The sequence below is a fragment of the Ursus americanus genome, chromosome 6 (assembly GCF_024610735.1).
Source record: "Ursus americanus isolate L20-20 chromosome 6, mUrsAme1.1.p, whole genome shotgun sequence".
In the NCBI taxonomy this organism is placed as follows: domain Eukaryota; kingdom Metazoa; phylum Chordata; class Mammalia; order Carnivora; family Ursidae; genus Ursus; species Ursus americanus.
Genome location: NC_142132.1, coordinates 40,167,548 through 40,185,954, shown reverse-complemented (window position 1 = coordinate 40,185,954; position 18,407 = coordinate 40,167,548). Strand labels below are relative to the sequence as shown.

The following is an 18,407-nucleotide window of genomic DNA, read 5'->3' as shown; positions in this document are numbered from 1 at the left end:
GTTTAGACAAAACAAAACAAAAAACCATATATTGCTCAGGGAAAGGATACAGGTAGAGAAAAGAAAAGGATTAAAGACAGGATGGTGGGGAAAAGGGCATGCCTGTGGATGAACCAGTGAATAGACTGGGAATGCAGAAAACTGGGGAAGTTCAGTATTATGAAAAACTGAGGGCATTGCAGGGAGGGCTGAGATCATATACAGGTATTAAGTTAGATAAGAGCTGGTAGAAGGTATTTAAAACTTGCTTACAAATTATGTAGAGAATTGTATGATATAGGTCCTTGATAATTGAGTATTCATAAATGTAATGGATATGTGGAACTCTTCCGTTGATACAGTTTTTTTTAAGGCTTTTTTTTTTTTTTAAGAGCATTTTAGGTTCACAGCAAAAATGAGAGGAAGTTACAGAGATCTCCCATACACTTCCTGCCCTCACACATGCATAGCCTACTTCATTACCTGTATCCCCCACCAGATGGGTACATTCATCATAATCACCTGATGCATCCTTATTACTCAAAGTCTGTAGTTTACATTAAGGTTCACTCTTGGTGTTATACATTCTTTGGGTTTGGACAAATGTGTAATGACACAATATATACTATTATAGTATCATACAGAGTATTTTCACCCCCTAAAGATCCTGCGTGCTTTGGTTCCCTCCCTACCCCTGATCCCTGGCCGTAAAGTAAAATAAGAGAGATTACTTGGGCTTAGAACATAAGATTTTAAAATTCTTATACTGACGGTGGAATTTTTTTAACCCATGTATTTGCAGTTCCTAAATGAAAGTATTATTAGTAACAGTGGTGTCTAATTTTTTGGTCTCTTTGCTTTTGCCACAGATAATTGGCCTTTTGAATGTTTTCACACCACAGAAATCCCTAGAAGAATTTCAAGATGTGTAAGTGTGATAATTAAAATTTTATGTTCGTACATTATTCTTAGACTGTTGCTGTACACTTTAGCTGTCATCTTTTTTCACCCATGAAGTTACATAGTCATGGAGCTCATGGATGCAAATCTTTGCCAAGTGATTCAGATGGAACTAGATCATGAAAGAATGTCCTACCTTCTCTATCAGATGCTGTGTGGAATCAAGCACCTTCACTCTGCTGGAATTATTCATCGGGTTAGTAGAAAAAATTATTATTATTATCATCATCATATTCTTTTTTTTAATTATTGAGGTGAAATTCACATAACATAAAATTAACCATCTTTTAAAAGGGTTCAATTCACTGACATTTAGTACATTCACAACATTGTTCAACCACCATCGATACAAAATTTCAAAATATTTCCATTGCCCCCAAAATCATACACATTAAGCAGTCAGTCCCCATCTCTCTCTCTCTCCCCAGCCCCAGGCCTCATACCAATCTGCTTTCTGTGTTTATGGATTTATCTCTTATGGATTTTTCATATAAATGGAATCAGATGTAACCTTTTGTGTTTAGTTTCTTTAACTTAGCATAAGATTGTCAATCTCCTTCATATTGTACCATGTGTCAATAGTTCATACCTTTTTATGACCAAATAATATTATAGTGTATGTATGTACCACGTTTTGTTTATCCATTCATCCACTGATAGACATTTGCATTATCTCTGCCTTTTTAGCTTTTGCGGATAGTGCTGCTATGAACATTCATGTACAAGTATTTGTCTGAGTTCCTATTTTCAATTCTCTTGGTTATCTTCCTAGGATTCGGTCCTGTGGTAATTGTTTTTTGTTTGTTTTTTAAAGATTTTATTTATTTATTTGACAGAGCAACAGAGGGAACACAAGCAGGGGGAGTGGGAGGGGAAGCAGCAGGCTCCCAGCATAGGAGCCTGATGCAGGGCTCCATACCAGAATGCTGGGATCACACCTTGAGCCTAAGGCAAAGGCTTAATGACTAAGCCACCCAGGCGCCCCAGGGGTCCTGCAGGTGGTAATTGTATATTTAACTTTTAGAAGAACTACTAAACTGTTAATAGTGGCTATACCATTTTACATTCCCTGTAGCAATGTGTGAAGGTTCTGATTTCTCCAAATCTTTGCCAGTACTTACTGACTTTTGTTCTAACCATCCTAGTGAGTACAAAGTGGTATCTCCTTGTGATTTGCCTTTCCTTGATGACTAAAGATGTTGAATGTTTTCATATGCTTATTGGTCATTTGTATATCTTCTTGGGAGAAGTGTCTGTTCAAGTACTTTGCCCATTTTCTTTTTTTTTTTTTAGTATTTTTTTATTATGTTAGTCACCATACAGTACATCCCTGGTTTCTGATGTAAAGTTCGATGATTCATTAGTTGCGTATAACACCCAGTGCACCATGCAATACGTGCCCTCCTTACTACCCATCCCCAGCCTATCCCATTCCCCCACCCCCCTCCCCTCTGAAGCCCTCAGTTTGTTTCTCAGAGTGCATAGTCTCTCATGCTTCATTTCCCCTTCTGATTACCCCCCCCTTTCTTTATCCCTTTCTTCTCCTACCGATCTTCCTAGTTCTTATGTTCCGTAGATGAGTTCCTCTCATCTACGGAACATAAGAATATTTTCTCTCATTTTATACATTGTATTTTCACTTTCTTGATATCCTTTGATGCACAAAAGTATTTAATTTTCATGAAATTCAGGTATCAGAATTATGTGGAACTGCTGTAAGGACAGAGACATAGACCAATGGAATAGAACTAAGAGTCCAGAAATAAAATCACATATCTGTGGCTAACTGATTTTCAGCAAGGGTGTCAAAGACCATTCAACTGGGAAAAAATAAGTCTCTTTAATAAACGAGGCTGGGACAACTGGATTTCCACAAACAAAAGAATGAATTTGGATCCTTACCTTACATCGTACACAAAAATTAACTCAAAATGTGTCAGTGACCTAAACATAAGAGCTAAAGCTGTAAAACTTAAAAGAAAATATCAGGGTAAACCATAATGATTTGACAATGAATTCTTACAAATGGTACCAAAAGCACAATCAACCAAAGGAAAAAATAGATGAATTGATACTATAGCTTTCTAGTAAGTTTTGAAAAATGGGAGTAAGTGTGAGCCCTCCAACTTTATTCTTCTTTTTAAATATTGTTTTGACTATTCAGAGCCCCTTGTGACTCCATATGGATTTGAATATCAGCTTTTCCGTTTCTGCAGAAAGGCCATTGGAGTTTTAATAAAGATTTCATTTATTGACTCTGTAGATTGCTTGGGTTGTTTTGCCTTCTTGACTATATTTAGTATTCCGATTCGCGGACACTGGACGAATGTCTTTCTGTTTACTTACGTTGTATTAGTCTGCTTGAGCCGCCATAACAAAATAACACAGACTCAGCAGCTGAATTGCCCTCTGAACCTGCTTTTTCTGCATTCCCTAAATTTTTTTGTGTTGTTTTTTTCATTTTCATTCATCTCAAAGTATTTTCTTATTTTCCTTGTGAATTATTCTTTGCTGCATTGGTTATTTGAGAATATGCTCTTTAATTTCCACCAATTTTTGAATTTTGCAGTTTTCCTTTTTTCTTGATTTCTGGCTTCATTCCATTGTGGTCAGAAAGATACATTGTATGATTTCCGTCTTTTAAAATTTATCGAGACTTGTTCTGTCACCTAACGTGGTCTATTCCGGAGAATATTCCATGTGCACTTAGAAAAATACGTATTCTCCTGTTTTTGGAGGGAGTATTTCTTAAAGGTTACCATTGGGATTGCAATTAATCTCTTCAACTTAGAATTTATTTTGAATTCTTACCACCTTACTTTCAACAGTACACAAAACCTCTACTCCTCTATACAGTCTGTCCTTCCCCCATTATGTTGTAGTTGTCACAAATTACGTACTTATACACTGTGTGCCCAGTAATATAGATACATAATTATTGTTTAATGCATTTGTCTTTTAAATCATATTGGAAAAAAAAATAGGAGTTAAAAATCCAAAACACAGTAATACTGACTTTGTATTTACCTATGTAATTACCTTTACCAGTATTCTTTATTTCTTTTTACAGCTTCAGTTTACTGTGTAGTGTCCTTTTATTTCTACCTGAAGGACTACTTTAGCCTTTTTTATAGAGTAGGTAACTAGCAACAAAGTCCCATAGCTTTTATTTATCTCAAAGTATCTTAATTATCTCCTTCACTTTTGAAGGATAGTTTGCTAGATATAGAACTTTTATTTGGATTTTTTTTCTTTTAGCAGTTATTAAATGTGTCTTTTCACTGCCTTTTGGCCTGTATGATTTCTTTTGAGATATCAGTTTTTAATATCATTGAGGATCTCTTATAAGTGACAAGTTACTTCTCTTGATTCTTAAGATTCTCTTTTTGTCTTTGGTTTTCAGCCGTTTGATTATAATGTGTCTCAGTGCAGATCTCTGCCTTTATCCTTGGAGTTCATTGAGCAGCTTGGATGTATAGAATTATGTCTTTCATTAAATTTGGAAGTTTTGGTCATTATTTTTTCAAGTATTTTTTTCTGCTCCTTTTCCTTTTTCCTCTTATTTGGCACTTCCATTATGCATATGTTGTACACTTGATGGTATGCCATGTCTTGTTTTCTTCAACTTTAATGTCTTTTCACAGGCGAAATGGGTTATTCATTTGCCTTGCAGTGTTTTTGAGAAATGCCCCCTGTCTAGCCCAAGACCAGAGTCTCACAGTGAGAATGCAGGTTGTTTTCTTTAAGACTCTCCACCCAGCCAGGAAGATGGGTGGGACAAGGGCTAGTAAAAACACCACACATTTTTCTTGTTGTTTTTAAGTTGCCTTTTTCTTGATTCTGTGCGTACTTGGTTGTTGTGAACATTTTACCTGTTTCCCACATTTCTGAAAAAGTTTATCCTGATCCGTTTTGCTCTGCTTTTTGGTGTTTCTGTGGAGCAGTCTACTCTTCCATTTTTGTTGACATCACTGCCTTTAATTATATTTTGGGAAAGTTGTATTTCACCGATTTACATGAGTAGTATAAGCTTAGTTTTGCTCTGAAATGAAGCGGTATATAAAATATCCTGCTATCATTACCAGTTATATAAAATTGAGTATTTATCAGAGTTGTGTTTCTCATATATTCAGAAATAGTTTATATTTTTGTAATCTGTTTTTTAACTGCTTTATTGACATGTAATTCACATACCATACAGTTTATAAAGTGTATAATTATTACATTATATTCAAAGGTTTTACAGCCATCACAATATAATTTTAGAACATTTTCATTAGAATATTTTTACCCCCCTTAAAGAAATCTGTACTTGTTAGCCTTCAATTCCTGTTATCCCCTGTTCCCTTCACCCCCAGCCCTACACAACTACTAACATACTTTTTATCACCATATATTTGCCTATTCTGGATATTTCATGTAAGTGGAATTATATATAATGTGGTCTTTTGTGTCTGGCTTCTTTTCCCTAGCATAGTGTTCTCAAGGTTCATCCATCTATTTATCATGTATCAGTACTTCATTTCTTTTTATTGCAAAATAATTGTTCACTTTATGGATGTATACCACATTTCGTTTATCTGTTCATCACTTGAAGGGCATTTGGGTTGATAACCATTTTTTGGCTATCATGAGAAATGCTGACATGAACGTGTGTGTGCAAATTTTTGTGTGGACATGTGTTTTTGTGTTTTAGTTTTAATTCTAGCTTATTCTTTGAAAAGTATAACAACTAATTTGAGAGGAATTTCTTGAAAAGTATTTAATTCAGTGGAATTACATATTTGAGCTACCTTGTGTCAAATAACCTAACTCAAAATGAATACACAGATTTGTGCTCAAGTTACCTATTTTAAGACAGTCACATATGTGAGATATTTAGGCTTATCCTTAGTTATCATTCTAACTGAATTGCTTTGAATATTGCATATGCAACTGCTGTAATGTTGTGTCTAATGCCATCTTTAGGCAATGTAAGAGAAATCTCCTTACGTGAGAAAGTATATCATCTTCCACATCACATTATATATTGTGTGAGGCAAATGAGGTAAACTTCTTGATTTTGTTTTTGTTTCTTTTGCCCTGTGGACCAGGACAGTAATGTGCTACAATGGAAGTTAATTTGATTTTAGTAAAGTAAAATCTTCGAAATAGAAAATTTTCAGATTAATGGGGGGCTAGCTGGTAGGTAAAACAGAAATCACAGACTACATGATAGAAGATAGGAGACAAAAGAAATAGCAAGAAATATAAAAAAGAAACTTTAAAATTACAGAAGACCAATATATAACATAAAGGGTAAAGGGGATTAACCCCTTAATGAACAAAGTTCAAATTTTGACACACAAAACCACCACCACCATGTGTTTCTGTATTGCAAACAATTATAGCAAGCTTCCAAAGGCTGAAAGCAAAGGTATTGGCAAAGATGTAGTGGGAAAATAAAACATGAGAACAAGGATAACTCTATTTAATCACATGCATTGAATATGGTGGGGCCAGGGACAAAGTATTTTTCAGTAACTTTGTGAGGATAAAGGGTGTAATCCACCTATTTGGATAAGTAACTGTCAAGAACTTTATACATGCAGTGGAGTTGTAATACACAAAGCTTAAACTGTGAAAAATAGAAGAATTATACGAACACGATAGTATTGGGGTATTTTAATATACTCCCTTAGTGTGGATGGATAAAGTGGTAAAAATACAGTACAACTGTAGAAAATTTATTAATAATAAATTTGAGCTTATAAGAGACATATTAGGATCTGTTACCTATGAAGAAGAATGTGCCTTTATCTTAAGTCAGACTATCTGGGAAACAATCTCTAGGATGGAGATATACATGAAAGAAGTTTGTTGGGGAGTCCCCTCAGCATCAACATCTTTAAGGGAGTAAAGGAAGTCATACTAATACTGGACAGAGGGAAGAATTGAATTGAATTCAATCACTCCAGAGTCCTCAGCTGGTGATTCAGTTGGACTTTGAGGAGCAGCATGACCTTGGAAAAGGTGACTCTCTGTGGCTGTAGGCAGTTCCAGGAGAGAGATTTGCTAAAAACTCAGCAACCAATACTGCTAGCAGCTGGGAGGGATCCTGAACCAGGGATCAGAACAGGCACCACAGGACTCACTCTATAAGACACCTCTGGTGCCACTTGTTCCTATTTCCTTCATACAGTAAGTTCTGGATACTACTCCTCAGGATTTTACTTGATATTTGTTCCTTGACTAACTTAGAAGAAGTTTAATGGGGTAAACAACAGCACCCACTCCTGTAACTGGTCTTGAGGCCACAACTGATACTCATCTCTCTGCTTTACTACTAAGTCTAAATACCCTTCACCCCAGCCTAATACCTCTGCTGGTCTAAGATCGTTCACTTGGTAAAATAACCTGAACTTTCCTCTGTTAGGGTTTTAGTACAAGTCAGGGCTGGGAATGGGGTTCCACATAGTCCCTCAGAGACCCAAGCTGAATGAGGCTCCACCATCTGTGTGGTTCCTGGTCATTGTGTCAGGGGAGGAGAAAGCCGGGTGGTGTGTACTGTCTCTTCTGTGCTTTGGCCTGGAAGGGACACACGCCACTTCTGCTCTGAGCCCATTGGCAGAACATGAGGACCTGCCTAATTATAAGGGACAGGGAAATGTGGAGAGGCGGACTTCAGAATGTTGGTGAGCGTTTGTCTCTGTCACAGTCTACCCTTCTGGTCATGAAACATTTCTTTGCTCCCTTTATTCCACACCTTTATTCACCCCCTGCTTAGGGGAGATAACCCCAAATCCTAGTCTATCAAGGCATTTATTTCCCAAGTGATACATGGTAATCTCTACTTCAGATCCAGTAAACAATCCCATTTGGGAAATTGAAAAGTTTAGTCATGGGTTATTTGTAATTTGAAAGTCTGTTGGGCAAGGGTACCTGGGTGGTACAGTCAGTTAAGCCTCTGACTCTTGGTTTCAGCTCAGGTCATTAGATCTCAGCATAGTGGGATCAAGCCCTGTGTTAGACTCCACGCTCAGCATAGAGTCTTAGGCAGACCCCACGCTTGCCCTCTCTTACGCTCTCTCTCAAATAAATAAATAAATACATTTTTTAAATTATTTTAAGAAAGAAAGACATTCTGTTGGGCAGATGTTGTGTCACTTCCCTTGGAGATGGGGTGGGGGGAATATTCCTTGATTAGTCCCTGAATCTCATTTCTGCAAGGAATGCTCTGTTCTCTGTAGTACCTGGCTCCACTCTGTGAAGTGTGTTTCTTTTCTACTGTCCTTTTGAATATATCTAAAGTGGTTATTGGAAAATGTGTTCTCCTTGGGGGCTGCTCAGCTTTCTCAGCTTACTCTCTGTAAAAGATTGGGGGCCCAAGTGCCATTTTAAGGCGGTCCTTCTCAGTCTGGACACTATTAATGTTTTGGATAAAGAATTCTTTCTTTTGAGGAGCTGTCCTGTGCATTGTAGAATGTTTAGCACATTCCTGGCCTCTACTCACTAGATGCTGCCAGTACTCCCCAATTGTGACAACCAAAAATGTCTCTGAACAGTGCCAGCGATCCCCTGGGGGCAGAATTGCCCTGAAAAGTCACAGACTAATGGAGTTTTTTGATAGTACAGCTCTGTCAGAAGTTTAGGAGGCTGCTTCTTTTTAATTACAGTTATTTTTAGAGCACATTTGTTAGTCAGTCACTGGCTCTGTATTCTTCGACTGAATGTCTGCCTTTAAGCTTTCAGGCTTCTGTGGGCAGATGTAAGGCATTTTCATCAACTGGAAGAATGTACAGCTCTTTTTCCCTCAAGGATTTCAGAATTATTATGCGGAAATGATGCATGAAAAGCAAATCCAAGGTATCGATGGCTTAACACAACACTTATCGCTTGCTCAGGATGCTGCGGTTCGGTTATATGGCACTGCTCCAGATCATGGGGTCGGGTTCAGCATTTGTCCTTGTTCAGGTTTCAGCATCCAGGCTGAAGGAGTACCTCCCTGGGGCGCATCCTTTTCTCGTGGTGAAAGACAGTGGAGCAAGAGCCAAGCTAAATCAAGCATATTTAAAACTTTTTTTCAGATTTGGTGAACATCATATTCCTTCACATTCCATTGCCTAAACAAGTCATCTGTCAAGGCTCATTAGTATAATGGAGGAGTACAGATGGTCCCCTACTTACGGTGGTTCAACCTAATTTTTCGACTTTACAATGGTGTGAAAAGTGATACACATTTCATACTTTGGATTTTGATCTTCTCCCGGGTTAGCAGTATGTAGTCCACCACCCTCCCGTGATGCTGGGCAGTAGCAGCGAGCCGCAGCTCCCAGTCGGGCACGCAGTCACAGGGGCGAACAACCGCTGCACTTACAAGTATTCTGTACCCACCCATTCTGATTTTCACCTTCAGTACACTACTCGATAAATTACGTGAGATATTCCAACACTTTATTATAAAATAGGCTTTGCGTCAGATGATTTTGCCCAACCATAGGCTAAGGGAAGTGTCCTGAGCATGTTGAAGGTAGACTGGCCTAAACTATGATGTTTGGTAGGTTAGGGGTACTAAACGCATTTTCAACTTACGATATTTTCAACTTATGAGGGTTTATTGGGACATAACCCCATCATGAAGTCAAGGAGCATCTATATACTGGGTTGGATGGGGGAGAGTTTTACTGGACAATCTGCCATTTTTTTTAACAGTTTAGTAACATTTAGCTTTTCTAGAATGGCAAGGTCCTGATATTCTAGATTCTGGTTCTCTTTCATTTCTGCTTTTAAAGTGGCCAGTTCTTTCAAATGCAGCCAGTAGCCACCAATACACTACTAAAGTTCTGCTTTCCAATCTCTTCTAGAGGAGGGATCAGCTAACTTTTTCTATAAAGGCTTGATAGTAAATATTTTAGGCTTTGCAGATAATAGAGTCACTGTCACAGCTGTTCAGCTCTGCTGTTGTAACACAGAAGAAGCTGTATACAGTACGTGATTGAATGGGTAGGACTGTGTTCTAATAAAACTTTCTTCACAAAAACAGGCCTTAACTTGTCAACCCTTGTTCTAGAGTTTCAGGTTCATTATGCAAATGCTGTGCTTTCCAGGTTATTGCGAGGGGCAGTATCCTGAAATGTATTGCTATTACATAACCTGGATCACCGATCCAACCTCTGGTATTAGTTTCCCTGCTGCCTGTGGCTCAAACTGCTAAGCTATGATCCTGTGTTTATAATAGTAACACCCCACTTCTGGCACTAATTTTAGTGTTAGAATAGTATAAAGGAAAAATATTTCTATGTGTCTCCTTTACTCTTACATTATTACTTCTAACACCAAATGTGTGTGTTAGAATTTTAGTGTTAGAATAGTATAAAGGAAAAATATTTCTGTGTCTCCTTTACTCTTACATTATTACTTCTAACACCATTATTACTTCTAACACTTAGTTTTTCCCACACCAAACAAGTCTCTGGACACCAGCTGGCATGTCAGTCCTCATATTGCCTACCTGGAGATAGCATCAGATCCAGCAGGTCAAGGGATTAGTCCTCCAAGTGCCTGCTGTTCAGATGCCCATCTCAAACCCAGGTGGTTATCTGTGGTTCTGACCTACTGGCTGTAATTCAGAGATTTGCAAGATCCCCGTCCTCAGGCTCAATTAGCTTGCTAGAGTGCCTCACAGAAATCAGGAAAGCGTTTTACTTACTAGATTACCAGTTTATTATGAAGGACATAACTCAGAAACAGCCAAATGGAGATATGTATTGGGCAAGGTAAATGGGAAGGGGAGCAGAGCTTCGGTGTCCTCTCTGGGTGCACCAGTCTCCCAGCACTTCCACATGTTCGCTAACCTGCAAGTTCTCCTTACCAGTCCTTTTGTGTTTTTATGGAGGCTTCATTACCTGGAGTGATTGATTAAATCATTGGCCTTTGATGATGGAACTCAGTCTTTAGCCCTCCCCCCTTCCTGGATGGAGGTTTTGGGTAGGAAATGCTGAAAGTTCCAACCCTTTAATTACTTTGTTTTTTTTCCCTGGCAACCAGCCCCCATCCTTTGGAACTTTCCAAAAGCCACCTCATTAATAACATAAACTCCGGTATCCTCGAAAGGGACTTTTTTTTTTTTTTTTTAAGAAGGAGCAGGAGTGCAGGGGTGGGGGAAGAGGGGTAGTGCAGAGGGAGAGGGGAGAAGAGAGAGAATCTTAGGCAGGCTCCATGCCCAGCACGGAGCCAGACGTGGGGCTCAGTCTCCCAACTCTGAGATCATGACCTGAGCCAAAATCAAGAGTTCCATGCTCAACTGACTGAGCCACCTGGGTGCCCTGATAGGGACTTCTTATGAATAACAAAAGGCAATCCTTTCACCCTTATTGCTCTTATCTTTTAGGTAATTCTAACGGTTTTTGGAGCTGTGTGCCAGTAATTGGGACAAAGACCAAATATGTATTTCTTATTATAAATTACAGTGTTACAACTAGGCTATGCCAAGGTAACAAATAAACCCTAAATTCTTAGTAGCTTAACACAACTAAGGTTTATTTTCCATACTCCATGTCCAGGGCAGATATGGTGTGGGGTAAGGATTCTGCCTTCCTTGTGCTCAACAACCTGGGCTGACAGACTACCTGGAATGGTACTAATCAACAAAACAGGGGAAGAGACAACAGGATGTTGTACCTGGCCCATTTGTTCTTTGCTCCCACTCCCATCCTGTTGACTAGAACTAATCTCAGTTAGGCCTTGCATGTAAGGAAGCTAAAAAATTATGGGGGAGAAGTTGGAATATTAGGTTAGTTCTACTTCCTCTGCCACAAATTTATACAAATTCACTTATTCTTCTCATATATAGTTGGCAATGTTTCTAACATCTGTAGAAAGGTATAGATTGATATTGATGTACAAAGATGAATTTCAGGTGATATTTGTTGAAGCATTTTTTTTACTGTTTTTTTCTTGATAAAAAATATTTCTCAAAAAAAAATTGTATTGTGCTCTTAATCTTTCCAAAATAAAGTATGTGAGGTTGAAATCTTATTTCTAGGCTAGAGTGCAGTAGTATAAAGAGCCATTAATCTGTACCCATCACAGTAGAAACTGAAGTAGTATCAAAGCTTGTAATACGTAATTCTTGAATAGTCTGTGTTACTTTGCTGAGATAATATATTTTGTAAATAATGTACCATTATGTTTACAGAATAGCAATAATGAAAATTTCCATCTTCTATTTCACTAAGCCTGTTGATATCTATTTTTAATTTGAAAAAGCCCTTAGATTATATACGTTCTAAACCCATTCATGATCACCTGCCAAAATATGCTGAAGACAACGTACGTAATTTTCTGGATGTAAATGTTACAAAAGTATAAACGCTGTCTTTCAGACCATCTTTTTTTCTTTTGTATTAATCACTGGTATTTAATGTTATATACTACTTGTCAGTACCAGTAATAGAATGTTTTTGTGGTAAAGATATACTGTGCTTGCTTTCTTTGGTTTCCTGGTTCAGAACAAGATTCATTGGAGCTAACAGGGCATTGTGTTGGACTTGAAAAGTCATGAGTGCCTTTTAATGATCATAGCACAGAATTCGTTAAGGTTGTGTTAGGTGGAAAATTCTTCACAAGGCATCAACAGCAAGTAATTTTATGGATTAGTGGCAGCAAGACAATGGTGTCCTACTCCCATGGGCAGATAATTTTATGAGTAAATTTGTGTGATTTAAAGTGGAAATCCAGTGATGGAAAGACTGATAATGGTCATTTCAGTCCTTTAGAATTGAAAATCTGCCAGTTTGAAAGGTCTAATGACATTCGCTTGCATTGACACGGAATTCCCCATTGTTGACCTGTAATATCTTTATATAGATATAAGCTTTATATAGCTTATTGTGACTTTAAAATCAGATTTTTGGGGGGTGGCTCAGTTGGTGAAGCATCTGCCTTCAGCTTAGGTCATGATCTCAGGGTCCTAGAATTGAGCCCCACATTGGGCTCCCTTCTCAGTGGGGAGTCTGCTTCTCCCTCCGTCTCCTCTTCCCCTCCCCACTCATTCTCTCTCTCTCTTTCAAATAAATAAATAAAATATTTTTAAAATCTCATTTTTAAAAAAGCTTTTTATTTGAGAGGAGAGAGAATGTGGTAGCAGGGGGAGGGGCAAAGGGAGGGGGAGAATCACAAGCAGACTCCCTGCTGAGTGCAGAGTCCAATACAGGGCTTGATCCTATGACCCTGAGATCACAACCTGAGCTGAAATCAACAGTTGGACACTCAACCAACTGAGCCACCTGGGCGGCCCTAAAATTAGATTTTTAAAAATCTGGTAATTTAGTATACAAGTGAGCATAAATACTAACTTATGATTCTCTTTCTTTTACTGTAATAACTTTGAAATGCCTTTTACTTGCTTTTATTGTGCTTGATTGAAAATTTCTAGCTAATCATAATTTCTAGAAAATAAAACATTACAAATTTCTCTAATATGTATGTATGTATTCATAAGTGGAAAATGCCATCCAGCTAATTTCTCAAAATTGCCTGTTACAATGAATCTGAGCAGTGATGTTGATTATAATGAGAGAAATTACAACAGTTATCATGAATTGTTTTACAAGTGATCTATTGGACACCTGGGTGGCTCAGTGGGTTCAACATCCAACTCTTGATTTCAGCTCGGGTCATGACCTCAAGGTTGTGCGATGGAGCCCAGTGTCAGGCTCCCCCTGCTCAGTAGGGAGTCTGCTTGGGATTCTCTCTCTCCCTCTGTCCTGCCCCCTGCTCACTCACTCACTCTCTCTCTTTCAAGTAAATAAAATATTTTTTTAAAAAGTGATCTAACAACTTGTGAATTATAAAACATTTATATATATCATAGCAGTTATTTTTTGTTTTTAATATTTTGAAGGACTTAAAGCCCAGTAATATAGTGGTAAAATCAGACTGCACTTTGAAGATTCTTGACTTTGGACTGGCCAGGACCGCAGGAACTAGTTTTATGATGACACCTTACGTAGTGACTCGCTACTACAGAGCACCTGAGGTCATCCTAGGGATGGGCTACAAAGAAAACGGTCAGCAAACACTATTTACTTGAAATACTGTTATTTGCTTTTGTTTATCAGATTTCTTATGTAAATATTTAAGCTGAAGTGCATAGAAGTTAAATGTATCACTAAAATGTTTATCACGGGTTTGAAAGTAACTATAAATTTTGTCATAAATGTTTGGAAAAACTTGAGGCCCCTGTTTATTTAAATATAAGTACATAACTATCAACACTACAGTTGGATAAAAGATTTGTTGCTATGGCTCCTAAAACAGAATATATGCCATTTGCTTGCCTGTAACTTGAAAATGAGTATTTCTGACAGGGGCTCAAGGAAGTATATGGTGGACTGACAGTTTATTCTTTAGTAGTAATCCTACTTTGCATTAGTGGTATTTGAAGATATTTCCAACCTTATGAAACTAAAGTTATAGCACTTAGTGTAAACTTTAAGAGCTACAGTGAGGCCATTCTGCAGAGCTGATGGATAATTAAGGTGATCTTTTGGAAGAAACAGTGTCTCATCAAAGTCTGTGTCCCACCTTAAAGAAATGGCATTATCATATGTGGGTATATTCAATTAAGTATTTCAGCATTAGAATCAAGGTTGAAGAAAGTTACCAGGCATGTAGTTCACGTATTTTTAAAAATGTTATATATATGTACATACATGTAATTTAAGTTGAATCTCGGATATTTAGGATATAAATAAATCTACACAGGATTATTATGGACTTACACTGTAACTTTTAAAATGTGGTAATTTCATCCAAAATACTCCCTAGAATAGGACCTAGGGTTTTGTTTTTTTCCACAAGGAGTCTGGAACAGCAGTTCACTTTGAATCAAGAAACTGTATTACTTCAATCTTTAAGATTCGTTTTTATAAAAGACAACATTGAAGTGAGGATTTTAGCTTAATTTCCTTTGCTTCTCTGAATTAATTATAAACAAATACTTTAAATATTTACGATTATTCCTCTTTAACATGCTGTTCTGTTTTCTTACTCTCTTAAATTGTTTTATACCTTAGAATTCAGTGAGTTGGATTTAGTATTAGACTCTTTCCTTTAGAGAAGTGAGACTTCCAGTGACCATGATAAAGATTGCTTTTGCATTTGCTATAAAGCTATCAATTGTCACAGATACTGTGTCACTCAGTGTCCTATAGATGTGATCTTGGAGATAGCTTCCTACCAGAAATTAGCACTGAGAGAAACTATCGTATAAAGAATTGACGTGTTTTCCTGTCTTAGATAGGAATTGTATAGATCACTTTATTGCCCTTTTTTGCCTCAGGAAACGAAGTCAAATGTAATGCTTAATCACTATAATGTTAGCAATAAGGTTAAACATAAGAACTTCCTTCTTTGAGTAGCATCCCACCCCCACTTTTTTTAACAACTCTGTTTTGCAGGCTGTAATATAATGGAATATATTTAAACTGCCTAATAGGCTAAGCAATTAGACCATTTAAAGCTAGTTTTGTGTTTGAATCAGGCACACCGTATTTTGAGAAATCTTCACTAACCCAGACAATATCTTCTCATGCTTGTAGCTTTTGAAATTTGTTTAAAAATATGTTTTTCTTAAGGTTACCTATATAAATTATGTCCTGGATATTTAACTAAAGTTTGCCATTCTCTAAAATCTATAGGGAAGTTTTATTGTGGTAGATTTATTCCAAAAATGAAAACCCTGGAAAAAGATTGTTCTCTGAACTGATTTATAAGTATTACCTTTTCCTCTAAAATTTTATTCTTGAAAGTTGAATCATATAGATTAATATGAATTTTAATATGAAATTTTAGAGAAACTTTAGTTCTACAGGATTTCCAAAATTTATTCCCACCTTCGTTCCAAGATTCTGTAATGAGCTGGCAGTCTCTTTATGAGTATATTAGAACAGACTTCTAATTTCATAAGTCCACCAGCATGGTCACCTCTCCCTAACACTTATTTCTTCCCCTTTCTTCTTTTGCTCTTAAAAAGGACCTTGAAACTTCAAAAACAAATGCAAGTTTCTAAGGCTTTCTTTTTAAATTGCTTATTCTTCCCCTCTTCTATTAAACTGCAACCACCTACTCTCCTTTTTTTTAAATTGAAGTGTATAATAGACATACAATATTATGTTAGTTTCAAGTGTACGTCATAGTGATTCAGTGTTTATATATATATATACACACATTATGAAGTGATCATCACCACAATGAATCTAGCTACCTCCTCTCCTTTTTTTTAACAAATTTTCAAACCAAAGATATAAAATGTCAGCGTGTATTAGTGAACCAGGTGGAGATCTCCAAATCGCCATTTTCCTTGTCTAGTAGATTCTTTTCAGCATTCATTAGAGCTCCTATTAAAAGTTGATGAGGGGCAGTAAGTCAACGAGGAGACTCTTTATGGATAATAAATCTGTGGGAACTTTCATATTATATCCAACTCAAACTAACTTCTTAAACCAAAGCAGTTTGGTTTTATGGGTTTAAAAAACTTTAAGTGGAAAACATATAAAATATACTTCTTTTACAAAGTTTTCTTCATTGATTATTTGTTCATTCTCTGTGCACTTGTTCCTTTTGGGATAACAGGGTAAATGTAGCATGACATTGCCAAGAAAACACTGACTTTCAATTCGGAATAAACATAGGACTTTTCAAATAAATTTACCCATTTTTGAAATCCAGTTTGAAAATTTCTAAAGAGCTGTTGATTAACTTTTTAACTATAATGACTCATAGAAACACATTCTTTCTGTTAAATATTTTAATATACTAGATTATTTCTGCTCATGCTTTTTTCTTTTATTTGACTTAAAGAGAGAGTATAATGCACAGTTGAACCTCAAAATAGTATCAAGATTTTATTAAATTTTGCCGCCTCGTGTTCATTTTCAGCCTTATTTGCAAAGATGTGTTTGGTTCTGTTTCATATTTTATAAACAATTTTTAGAGACAAAATGTATAGGTTTTTCAATTATGTGATTTCTGTGCATAGCTCTCACTTTAAATTAGATATGTAGTTAAAAGGCTACACTTCACATTTGCTTTTGTGAATCAAAGCCTTTTGAAAAATATTTTGTGTTTTAAATTATTCCATTAGCTAAAATTAAAATCACTTTTTTCTTTTTGTGATGTTCGCAGTTTTTATATAATGCAGTCATATTATGCTTCTTTGATTTTAATGACCTTTTGCTTTGCTTTTCCTTCTTTTGTGCTGCAAACATATAGTGGATTTATGGTCTGTGGGGTGCATTATGGGAGAAATGGTTTGCCACAAAATCCTCTTTCCAGGAAGGGACTGTATCCTTGTGCTGCTGCAGCAGTTAAATTAGTTAGGTGATGAACTTCCTTATGTTCTCTAATGAAAATAAATATAGTACATTGATATATATGGGTTTCTTTAAACAGATGTAAAGTTTGTGGCTGTTATAGTTCAAAAATTGTTGAGACAAGAAGCTGAAATATTTGTAGGCTGCATCTGGCAGTAGGACATACAGTCTCTGCTGGTAGTTAGAGCACATTCACTGTCATTCATTTTTATTTTATACTGCTTTCTATAATTTTAAAGTATACATGGTGTATGTGATTTTTTTTAATGTTTAAATTTTTTTATTTTAACCAAAATTTTTATGTTAATGTCATTGCATTTTGTTTTCAGTTGACATTTGGTCAGTTGGGTGCATCATGGGAGAAATGATCAAAGGTGGTGTTTTGTTCCCAGGTACAGATCGTATCCTTATCTTTGGCCTAAAATGTAGTTTCGAAAGGTCAAAATGTATGATAGCACTTCAGCTTGGTCAGGTATAATGTATTTTTGTCTCTCCCTAATAATAAAGTATTGTTAAATTACTCTTTCAAAATACCACCTATTTGACATAGACTTTCCTTTCCCTCATTTATTGTTTTATATGTTAATTCTGACAACTGCTCAAGTTAATTATCCACAATTACTTGCTGGCTTTGAGTTGATTTATTTAACCTAAATCAAAAATCATGGCTTGCATTAAAATTTCTAATAATTATACACTTGAGTAAGTCTAGAAGTACTTAGGACTTAATATGAATTTTAGAATCGTCTGTTTCTTCTGTTCATCCTTTTGTTTTGTTCCCCCAACCACCTCCTCTTTTGTTAATGTTATGTGTGTTTTGTGTCTTTTGGTTGTTGTCTCATTGCTCAACATACTGATTTTTTCATCTGAGAATTTTATCAGTAATAGTTTTGTATTGTGGTGAGTAGATTTGGATTCATTCTTTTTGTTCATCTGATTAGTTTTAGAGTTTATATTAACAGTGATCTGTTATGTGTTTATCAGTTAGTAACACTGAGAATTGTTGGAGGAGGAGGAATGGGAAAAGCCATACTCAGTGCGTTATAGTAAGAAAGTTTGAGTTAGTCCACAGAGAGCACTTGGAGTATAAAGACTACGATGAAAAAGACCAGG

General features: G+C 36.5%; 1 protein-coding gene across 3 annotated transcripts in view; it reads left to right on the top strand.

Annotated features, from left to right (window-relative positions):
• The window catches only part of MAPK8 (mitogen-activated protein kinase 8), a 102,453-nt gene that overhangs the window by 73,418 nt on the left and 10,628 nt on the right, over positions 1-18,407 (top strand). For 2 of the 3 annotated variants that reach the window (XM_045809899.2, XM_045809902.2), the window contains exons 4-7: positions 849-907; positions 997-1,135; positions 13,823-13,988; positions 17,624-17,695. In XM_045809899.2, the coding sequence (XP_045665855.1) occupies positions 849-907; positions 997-1,135; positions 13,823-13,988; positions 17,624-17,695 (436 nt within the window). Of the gene's footprint in view, positions 1-848; positions 908-996; positions 1,136-13,822; positions 13,989-17,193; positions 17,266-17,623; positions 17,696-18,407 lie in introns of all 3 variants that reach the window. The other variant, XM_045809900.2, reaches the window with a different exon arrangement.